The sequence below is a fragment of the Dendronephthya gigantea genome, unplaced genomic scaffold, assembly GCF_004324835.1.
Source record: "Dendronephthya gigantea isolate DGI-Jeju-01 unplaced genomic scaffold, DenGig_1.0 000037F, whole genome shotgun sequence".
Classification (NCBI taxonomy): Eukaryota; Metazoa; Cnidaria; class Anthozoa; order Malacalcyonacea; family Nephtheidae; genus Dendronephthya; species Dendronephthya gigantea.
Window position 1 is genome coordinate 754,635 of NW_021163047.1, and position 11,068 is coordinate 765,702.

The 11,068-nt window shown below is 41.9% G+C and overlaps 3 protein-coding genes across 3 annotated transcripts; 2 read left to right on the plus strand and 1 right to left on the minus strand.

The window, feature by feature from the left end:
- Positions 1 to 2,882: 2,882 nt before the first annotated feature.
- LOC114526095 lies at positions 2,883 to 3,506 on the minus strand. Its single transcript, XM_028547597.1, has 2 exons — positions 3,215 to 3,506; positions 2,883 to 3,139 (listed from the first exon to the last, which is right to left on the minus strand). Exons 1-2 carry the CDS (start codon positions 3,504 to 3,506, stop codon positions 2,883 to 2,885), a joined length of 549 nt encoding a protein of 182 aa, XP_028403398.1.
- A 4,191-nt stretch (positions 3,507 to 7,697) lies between these two features.
- LOC114526072 lies at positions 7,698 to 9,010 on the plus strand. The gene is made up of 3 exons (XM_028547574.1): positions 7,698 to 7,755; positions 7,854 to 8,058; positions 8,791 to 9,010. The coding sequence occupies exons 1-3, from the start codon at positions 7,698 to 7,700 to the stop codon at positions 9,008 to 9,010; spliced, it is 483 nt and encodes a 160-aa protein (XP_028403375.1).
- A 441-nt stretch (positions 9,011 to 9,451) lies between these two features.
- LOC114526096 lies at positions 9,452 to 10,792 on the plus strand. The gene has a single exon (XM_028547598.1). The coding sequence runs from the start codon at positions 9,452 to 9,454 to the stop codon at positions 10,790 to 10,792; it is 1,341 nt and encodes a 446-aa protein (XP_028403399.1).
- Positions 10,793 to 11,068: the final 276 nt, after the last annotated feature.

The window sequence follows — 11,068 nt, forward strand, 5'->3', positions numbered from 1 at the left end:
TTTTAGTCAATTTTTTGAAATTTCAAAATTCAATTCAAAATACAACGCAATGGTTCAAAACTAATTAAAATTACATTCTTTGAAGTTACGAATGCATTTGATCACATGAACACATTTGAACACACAAAATCATACTTTTGATAAATTTCAAAATTATTCAAACAATTGGTAACAGGGGTTAGTTTATCAATCCCCATGATTTGAGTCTCTAAATTAAACAATAGTACAACACCAGAAATCATTCATAAACATCAAACATCTTCATCAACCTTACAGCAGCAAAACAGCGACAAAGACATTCAGACAGTCAACTCTGCGTTCTCGTTAGTGCCTTCAGCCCGAGAACTGTCGATCAAAAGTCTGGATAAATCCCCTGACTTTCCCTGCGAGTTTTCAAATTCATATTTCAAAATATCTGACATTGAAAACAACTCAAGATTTTCTACTAATTGTGGACTTAGTTTATTCATTGATACTGATCCATGAGATAGTTTGAACGAAGACTCCACCATTGTTGGGTATACCAGTGCAGTATGGTAATCCAGGTTATATATATATCCCAATGGTAGACCATAATCTCGATGAATCACCCTGAATTTTCTGTAGCTAAATTTTCATTCCACAACAAGAAACACGGCATGTTTATGGCCATTTTAAGAGCACATTCAATTGTTATTCCCGATTGATTGCATATGAAATCCGACTTTGATTTAAATTCAAATACATAACTTCGAAGTTTGGGACGGCACTTGTAGAGAAAGTGGACAAACCTACTGCGACCATTCTATTCCTCGCCACAATGAATCAAACTACGCAGGTATTATACACTGAAGCCAGAGTTAGCCAAACTTAACATCAGCACACGGAAGTGCTTTTCAACATCTCTCCGCTCAATGAAGGCTTGTCGAGACAATTAACCAAGACCATTATACACACTTATACAAACATTGTGGACACTTGATCTCTTGCTCTGCACACAAAGCATCACCGAAACCAGTTCTTTGTTTAAAGGCTGCACCTGCTCCTTCGAAAAGGTTGGGACAAATACCCAATGCTACAATAAACTGGATATATAAAGAGCTCGGTTCTTGCTCAAATGTTCCTCCGTTTCTAAAGCTCGCCAACGCAAACATAGATTCAACGCTAACAAATCATTAGAGTTGGTTGTGGCTTTAACGGCTAAGTGCATGCCTGTAGCTTTACTTCGATTGGTGTTGGATAAAATCTGAAATATTGAAAATATTCCCTTCAAATCCGGATTCCAAATTAGCAATTCCCACTACTAGCGGTTGGAAGATGGAATTGCACTTTGTCCGCCATATTGAATTGGGACAACTGAGCCAGCACTTTTCCTTTGAAGGGAAGGCCAGGCCAGGGAGAGGCCAACACCGTCATATCATGGATAGTTAGTAAAAGAAAAAAAGAAGAAAGATCGAACTTTAATATTCCCCGAAAATATAACAGAATCAACGAAGATAGAAAATAAAAACTTGTCAATAAATACATACAATTTAGGCCCAAATTGTACCGGCAAATCAAGCGGCTATACTAAACGAATTTGATGTATCAGAACGCAGTACACGGAATCGTATAATTTGTGGAATTTTATTCGTATTTGAATTAAAATTATTCGATCTATAAAATAAGGATTAACAAATTATAGCTAAATATAAATTAGATTACATGTGCTTATTATCATATTCGAATGCTATGTAAATTATATATAAACGTTGATCTTTACTTACTTCTTGCCGGGTTTCCGCGTTCTACATATCTTCCCAGTATTAATCCATAAACCGTATTTTCACAGGTTAGCACAGAACAGAGTAAATTTAAACCAGTTGCACACAAAACATGTTCTCACATACATACAGACTACAGTTCGTAATAATCAGCTCATATTACCTAGTAAACCTCGTGCTCTACATTAAACGTCAATCAAACTAAACTAATCAAATTATAATCAAAGTTAATATCATAAATGTTTTACTCAGCTCCTCATCGATACATCTCCCGCCCCCATAAAGGGATCAGAACTCTTTATCTTCACTCTTCGTCAGCCTCCGCTGGGTGGATCACTGCGATCTTTTCGACTGGTCTGGAATACTCTCCCGATGCCGTTCGTACCTTCACGTTCCTAACTTTCTGATCTTTTCCCGGGTAAACTTCTATCACACGCCCGACTTTCCACTTTCCTCTGATGGCCGTTCCCTCTTGCACAATGACAACATCATTCACTCGTACGTTCCATCGGTCCGAGTTCCATTTCTTCCTTGGTACCAATAGAGGGAGCACATCTCTTGTCCAACGCCTCAAAAACGACTGTAAAAAACGCCTCCAAAACGCCTCCATAGTGATTCTCGACTTGTGGGTTCATTCCCTTACCGATTACGCAATTGAATTTGATCTTCTTCACCAAGTCATGCACTTTGATTATCCAATAACGGCGTCTTGTCTTTGCAGCTGTCGTTGCGACACCCGAGTGTCCCCTTCCATGCTCTTCCTCTGTAATCAATCGCGAAACTCTATGATCGTAAGGCAGTAACGCAGGATGTTTATTCTCATATGAAACCAACGCGTTGTCGACACGTCCACCGACTCTAATTATACCTTCTTCGTCGACGAACGGGGAAAGTGTGCGGAATTCATTTCTTTTCATTCGATCCTTTAAACACTGTTGCGCTTCTTTTATCCAGATCTTTCGACTTTCTTCGATTTCGCTCGGAGTTAACGACTCTTCTCCTAACGAATTTTCTACCTGGACTCGTCCTATCTTTGCCATTAGCTTATTCTTCAATTTCAACACCCAGGCCGTCGTGCGCACGAGTCTTTTCCAACTTGAATAATCTTTGCATTCAATCCCGTTCTTTAACTTGACTGCTTCAGTAGTCTGTTGTCACTATTCCAACGGTCTTCTTCCTTATGCATTCGCGCTCGACCTCAGCAGGATCTGGTTTCTCATCTTCGTTTGGCCATTCGTTCACTGGCCGCTGCAGGAATTCTGGACCACTAGACCAACGTCTGGACAAATCAGGAACAGATAACCCACGAGATACATCATCGGCTGGATTTTGTTCCGTTGGCATATGTTTCCATTGGACAGGTTTCACATTGCTTCGAATTTCCCCAACTCGAATTGCTACGAATGGTTACAGACGCTTTCCGTTGTTCTTTATCCAGGCTAAGACAATCGCACTGTCCGTAAACAGGATACTTTCCTGTAGCTCGATCCGGATTTCTTGCTCGATCGTTTTACACAATCTGCTCGCCAACACAGCCGCTTGTAGTTCCAAACGTGGGATGGTCAATTCTTTCAAAGGGGCAACTCTGGATTTCGCTGCGATAAACTTTACGTTAACTTCTCCCAAAGAACTTTCAATCGGTAAATAGGCGCATGTTCCAAAAGCTGCACGCGATGCATCTGCGAACACGCACAGAATTGGCGATCCTACTCTCTCTCGTGGACAAATACATCTGTCAAACGATACTCCATTCAGCTGCTTCATTTCCTCGAAGTAGGATGCCCATTTCTTTTAAACGCTTGGTTCCAGCTTGTCGTCCCAGCCTACTCCTTGTCCCCATAGCTCTTGTAAACTTATCTTTGCTCTCACGAGAAAAGGTGCAACGAAACCAATTGGATCGTATATTCGAGCGATTTGGCTGAGTATCTTGCGCTTGGTAAGATCTGTAATACAGGACTTAACAGCTTCAATTTCGAACTTATATTTCAGGACACCTTTTGCACAATCCCAAGAAACTCCAAGCACTTTTGCGTCGTTTTGACTTTGTGGTACCTTGATTTCATTCCTTTTCGTGTTTTGCTCTTCGAGTTCTTCGTTCGACTGCCATTTGTTCACCTTGAAACCGTTCTGTTCTTTGTTCACCTTGAAACCGCCTGTCTCCAGAATTGTGTCTATGCCGCTTGTCATTTTTTTGGCTTCCTCGCCTTCCTGCTTTGTATTCACCGAGTCAAGAATGTCGTCCATATACGTGTTGTCCTTAGTGGTTCGTGCTGGCTCTGGATAACTGCTCTCTCCTTCCTCTGCTGTCTTTTGCAAGGCTATCTGAGCCATTGCAGGTGTGGGCTTGTCCCCGAACGTCAAAACATTCATTACGTAAATGTCCGGCGGTCTGACCGTTTCTACGTTTCTCCAAAGGAGTCTATAAATGTGTTTGTCCTCCGTAGGAATGAGAACTTGATGATACATCTTGGATATGTCAGCAGTTACAGCGACCTCATTCTCTCTGAAGCGCAGTATGACTCCGAAAAGATCGTTCAATAAATCGGGTCCCTTTCGCAAATATTCAATGAGTACGTGGCCTTGATACGAAGACGACGAGTTGAAGACTATGCGAACAGGTGTGCTTGCACTGTCTGGACGAAGCACAGCGTGGTGCGAAATGTAATGAACCGGACTTTTGTATTCTTCAATCTCCTATGGTGTCAACTTGCTTGCAAAGTTCATTTCTTCCATCTCGTTTATTTTTCGGTTATAGGCAGCGGCTTCATTGGGTTTCTTCATCAGTCTGCGTTCAATTGATTCTAAACGTTTAACTGTCTGTTCTTTATTGTTAGGTAGCTCAACAGGGTTTCTTTTCCATGGGTACGGGATCATCCATTGGTCACCAACCTTCTTGGCAGACTGCTCGATTATCAACTTTTCTTCTCGATCTTCCTGGTTTAACTTATTTGCATCACAGATGCAAGGATAAACTTGGACACCCATGGCTTCTGTCGTCCAAAATTCAGAAAGGTCTACTGCAGAGGCAGTCTTCACATGAAGAACGGTCGTTGTCGCATTACTTAGATCACCTGGTGTTGAACCGAATATTACCCAACCAAGAGGAGATGTCCACCACGACGTTTGACCTTTTCCTTCCGTAGATTGAACTGATCTGCTAGTCCACTCAATCGAACAGCTTTGATTTTGTCAGTGATACAAGGGATTCCAATGGCTCGAATCATATACTTCTTCGTATCATCCATTCCAGTTACATTCACTTTGTACACTTTCGTTTGGATTTCTTCTTCTTCGCCTCCAACTTTTACTATGTTCACAGTTATATCTTGACCACGTAAATGAAGACTGTTCGCAGTTTCTCTTCTAATTAAGCTGACTTGAGCTCCTGAGTCAAACATAATGTTTGCGGGCTTGTACACTCCGTTAGATCCACAGATGTTGGCGGCAATTACAGGTAACATGGTAACCTTTTGGTCAGAAAGGGCAGCGACACCAACGTGATTCGAACTGGCCTTGTGCAACAACGGGTGGTGAGTTGATGTACATTGGTTTCCGGCATCGACTTTCGTACATTGCTTTCGTCTATTGCAATTGGCTTGTCTGTGATCTCGACCTGCCTTCTTGAGGCAGCTAAAACAAGCATGATTGCTCTTGGCTGCGTTTATTCGCTCGTCAACACTCTTCGCTATTAACTTCTCACATTGGTCAGGCCAGTGATTTGAGTTGTCGCAAACCCAGCACTTATGTCGGGTCTTGCCATTAACATCAGTCCCTCCATACAATGCCTTGACTTGTCGACGACTTGGGCTGCTTCTAACTGGCGCTGTGGCACGTATCCTCGATTTCATTTCGATCGTCATCCAGTTTATCAGGTTGCTTAGCGTAGCCGATTTTGCGTCGCTTTCCAGATCTCAGTTTCACTAATCACTAGACCACACTTTCCGGTCATCAGGACACATTTTTTGTTCAATAATCGACAGCATATTACTATTGTTCATATCATTAGGGATTCCTATTTCCTTCAGGGTATTGTAACATCGTCTAACGAGGTGCACTAGATCACAGAATCTGGAGTCCTCCCCAACACTTAGTGGTTTGAATCTAACAATATCTTGCGTAATAGTGTCGGCAACAAAACGGGGGTCCCTATATATCGAATCCAAGTATTCCCATGCAGCGTCGTAATCCGAGCCAATACCTTTATCATATCGAGTGGCTTGTCCTTTAAACAAGTGCGCAGCAGTGTAATAGCATCTCGTTTTGCGTATCTCGATTCAATTGCATGTTTAAAATCGGCTCGAAAATCATGTACTCGCAGACATCGCCAGAAAACTTAGGCAATCTAGGTTTTTCCATCCAAAATCCACAGGCAGTCTTGCCCGAAACAGTTCCTATTTCATTATTTATTTCTGGTTGGGAGGTACTTTGTTCCTGTTCAGGGTTACTTTGTGTAGACTCAGAGGGTTGTAGAGTCGTCCGCTCACTGTTGCCAACGGGGTATCTTGGGGCATTTCAATCGCGCTGTTATTCTCGCTGTGGATGGTAGATAGACTGCAATCTGCTCCCACTTGGCTCAAATTACTCGCGCTGTTTGGTGGGTTTTGCATTCCTAGCGTTCCTGACGCATTTCGCTCCTCTATTACGCTAGGTTCGCTATTCTCGCTAGTCATCTCTTCTATATATCGTTTAGCATCAATTTCAAGCTTGAGAAAATCATTTTGATAATCGTCTAACCATTTTTCCTCGGCCTCAAAGTCCTTATCATCTGCTATTAATTTCGCGTACTCATCATGTTTCAATACAACACTATCAAAGGCCTGCGCAACTTTAAGAAGGTAACTGTTTACCTCGTCTATTGGTCTTTTCTGCTCTTGACGTACGACAAAGGCTTTTCCAAGCCGCGTCAACGTGGCTTTCGCAGTGCTGATAGGAACTACATAGAGATCAGTGGTTGTCACCTGTTCGCGGGTGACCTCTTAAAGGGTCGGCGTTAGATCATATCGAACTAACGTACATGACGTCATAAATTTTGCAATAACGGAAGTATAATAACAGAAGTCTTACATGAAGTCTTGCTAGAGCTGGTTCATAAAAATGATAAAATAAAAATGGCGATGAATGATGATACATTTATACATTTATAAATGTACACGAAAGTGTAAATGTCTGTTACCCTCATACCCAGTATAGGAGTGATCATATACTTATGTAATAGTATCTCTGGCTTTACCTTAATTACGGTTAGGGTTAGGGTTATTGAAAATTTTATGACGTCATGTACGTTAGTACGATATGATCTGATCTAACGCCGACCCTCTTAAAGATCAGGCGAATTGCCTGATATATAAACACGTGTTGACAACATATTTCATATTGATAATTCTAGTGAGCTGAGAGTATTGGGAGACATAAATGTAATTTTTTTGTACAGTTTATTGCTTTATTATAAAATATAAAAGATCATCAGTGATTTGAGTGTTGCCGGAACAAATTCGGAACATTTTGGTGCCGTGACCAGGATAAAATAGCGAGTTATTGCGGGTGAGAAAATCGTGATATTTAGACACAGTTGAAGATTCAACATAATGGACGAAGCACAAGAAAAGAGCAATGCGGATAAACCCGGGAAAATGTCGATCGAGGAAAAAGAGCGAGAGAAAAGAATCTGTTAGGAGATCGAGAAGCTTAAATTCTACCTGGAAGACGTTCAAGAACTCGTAGAAACTGAGAACTTCGACGAAATAAAACAGGTGTGTAAGAGAACACAAGATATTCAAAATAAACTAAATGATATGGTATCAGAGTTACAGGAGTTGAAAATAGAGACGGGGAGTGAGTCAGTGAGGGCAATCATGCAGGCAATGGAATAGAGATTTAAAAGCAGAATATATGCCATTTAACAAGAAGAGAGCGAGTTTAGTACGGGCTTTAGAAGAAAAGGAAAAACGAGAATCTATGAGAGAGGAAGAAGAGATAACTCAGAGAAAGATCGAGAGGGAACAACTTCTACGTGGTCATATGCTTAAACAAGAGAAACAAATCTGGGAAGAGAGAATGAAGTCTGAACAGGAGATAGCAGAGAAGAAAAGGAAATTAGAAATTAAAAGGAAGCAAGAACAAGCACCTCGAAGTTACCAGAAATGAAGATATCCCCATTTGATGGCAGTGCAAGAGACTGGATCAGATTTGAGAATATGTTCAAGGCGCAGATAGATTCCAAGTCAATATCTGACTCAGAGAAATTTGGTTATTTGCTAGAGTCAGTTAAACCCAAGGTACGCGAAAAACTTGCTAATCTGAAGCCAGGGGAGCAAGGGTATAGGAGAGCATGGGAAAGGCTGAAGGCAGAATACGGACATGATAAACTGATAATTGCTGCGCACATTGAAGAGATTATACAGTTAAAGCAAGTGAAGGGAAGAAACTATGAGAGAGTTAACGAGTTTTACGAGACATTGTGTAAGAACTGTGATGCACTCGAGACAATGGGAGAGGAAACTATGTTAAAGGGTTTTGTAGTTACAACCCTAAACAAACTTCCTCAGGCGAAACCAGATTTGGTCCTCGTGGATGATGACTGGGAAGATTGGGATATGAAGAAGTTAATGTCAGCGATTCAGAGATGGCTCAAGCGAAACAAAATGGTTGATATCCCAAACAAAGAAATTAAGAAGAGAGATCCTCACTGGTATACCCAGCAAAGGGACGGTGTTTCTAAGAGGAAGAGTCCAGTGTGTCTTTTTTGTAAAGAGAATCATTGGGGTGACCAGTGCAAGTCGTATGCAACTACTGGAGAGCGGAAAAAGTTTTTCGTTGAGAACAGGCTATGCTTCAATTGTGGAAGAACAGGACATCGTGAGAGCAAATGCCATAGCAGAGGGTGCTTTAAATGCAGAGCCAAACATCATACAAGCTTATGTGACAGGACAGAGGAAGATAAAGACCAACATGGAGACAATATAAAGCTGAATGGCTACACACCGGTTACAGAAGATAGATCCTTGCCTGCGATCATACCATTGAAGATTAAACAGAAAACGTACTGGGCTTACCTGGATACAGGTTCAGGAAGAAACTTTATATCGAAAGAGGCTGTTGAGCAGTTAAGGTTGTCTCCTAGTCGACATGAAACCAGAAATATTCTTACTGTGAATGGGACGAAGAGAACATCAATGCCAGTTTTTGAGGTGAAAATAAATTCCTTGGACGGTAAGACAAGTGAGAACATTGAGGTAGCGGGAGCAAAGATGAGGATTTTACAACCATAAAACGACCGACGTTTGTTGAGCTAAAGCAGAAGTATCAACACATAAGAGGCAAGACTTTCTATCGTACTGAAAGTGAAAGATATCCTATACACCTAATCCTTGGAGATGCAACCTATTGTAAGATCAGGACAGAAGAAGTCATTAAAGGTGAACAAGAGGATCCTGTGGTCGAAGGTACCACCTTTGGGCGGGTGGTGCATGGTGGAAAAGATTATGACAACTCAAGTTGTATGTATGTTCGTGATCAGAGCGAATACGAACAGTTATACTCGCTAGATGTATTAGGTGTCGAAGATCGAGGGGAGAAAGATCAGTCTGCCATGTACGCTGATTTCAGAGAAAATATAGTAAGAAGTTTCAGTTCCTTGGATACCGACAGCTGAGTTATCAAATACAAATGAAGTCCAAAGTCGAAAGAGACTCAATAATGTGATGAGAAAGATGAATCGGAATCAGCAAGTAAAGTGCGAGTATGAGAAGATTGTAGAGCAACAGCTGGAAGACAAAGTTATAGAGAAAGCGAATGGTAGTCCTGTGGGCGAGCGTGTGTTCTACATGCCCCACAGACCGGTCATTAAAGAAAGCTCTTCTACTACTAAGATAAGAATGGTCTTTGATGCCAGCGCAAGACCTCACCCATTAGCTAACAGCATAAATGAATGCATGTATACAGGGCCTCCGTTACAACCATTGCTATGGAACGTACTCGTTCGGGCGAGAATGGCTACCAACCATCTAACAGGCGATTTGAAGCAGGCGTTCCTACAGGTTGGACTGAAGAAAGAAGATCGAGACGCATTTCGTTTCCTGTTTGACGTGAACGGAACGATAGAACATTTGCGATTCACGCGCGTACCGTTTGGTGTGGAGGCGAGTGCTTTCATGCTCGGAGCAACATTGGAACATCATTTTGATTGTTACACAGCGGAATTCCCTGAGACTGTGGAGGCATTAAAGCAGAATACTTATGTGGACAATCTTATGAAGGCAGGAAGCAGCGCTAAGGAGTTAATACAGTTCAAACATGAAGCAACTGAGATCCTAGAAGCAGCTAAGTTCCCTGTTCATAAATGGGAATCGAATATACAATCGTTAGACCAAAAGAAAAATCCTACGAAATTTCTTGGACATAATTGGGACAAGCGAGCTGACACGTTAGAGATTCCGATAGCACCAGCCAACGTGGAAGAACCAGTTATAAAAAGGCAGATTCTAAAGGAATTGAGCAGTGTGTATGACCCCTTGGGTATCATATCCCCAGTCATGGTCGAAGGGAAACGAATCTACAGAGAGGCATGTAACGAGAAGGTTGGATGGAATGGAGAGGTTTCGAGTATCATAGCGAAAGATTGGTTGAAATGCCGACGACAACTCAGAAATGTGAGGATTCCTCGAAGCATTGCTCGGAGTGTAAGAAAGGTGAAAGCAATTCACCTTCATCTGTTTGCAGACGCCAGTTTCACGGCCTGTTCAGCCGTTACGATAGCTGTAATCGAACATTCCAGTGGCATCGTGAAAGGAATGTTGACTTCGAAGTCGAGAATTGCGAAACGCAACACGTCGATTGCAAGGCTAGAGTTGGTCAGTGGGCAAATGGCGGCCAACATGGCCAAGAACTTGAATGATGCATTACGAAGTTTACCAATCGCATCGATTACAGTGTGGATGGATAGTCTAGTGGCGTTATTCTGGATTAAAAGTCCGGATAAACCTTGGAAGGTTTTCGTTTCCAATCGAACACGAAAGATTGCCGCCATTACAGAGGAAGTCGGTATGGACTAGAAGTACTGCCCATCCGAGGAGAATCTAGCGGATTTAGGAAGCCGCGGTGCATCAATCGACAAGTTGGAGAACGCTGATTGGTACGAAGGTCCAAAGTGGTTGACCGACGAGACAAAATGGCCAGAACAGCCGAAAATGGAACGTAACAAATTCGTTGAAGAAGAACATAAACCATTGACAGAAAGCGTCTTTGTGGCAAAAGAGAAGAATCCTGACACGTTTGATTTGTTGCTCTCGAGGTCGAATTATTGCAAAACTATACGTGTTACCGCCTGG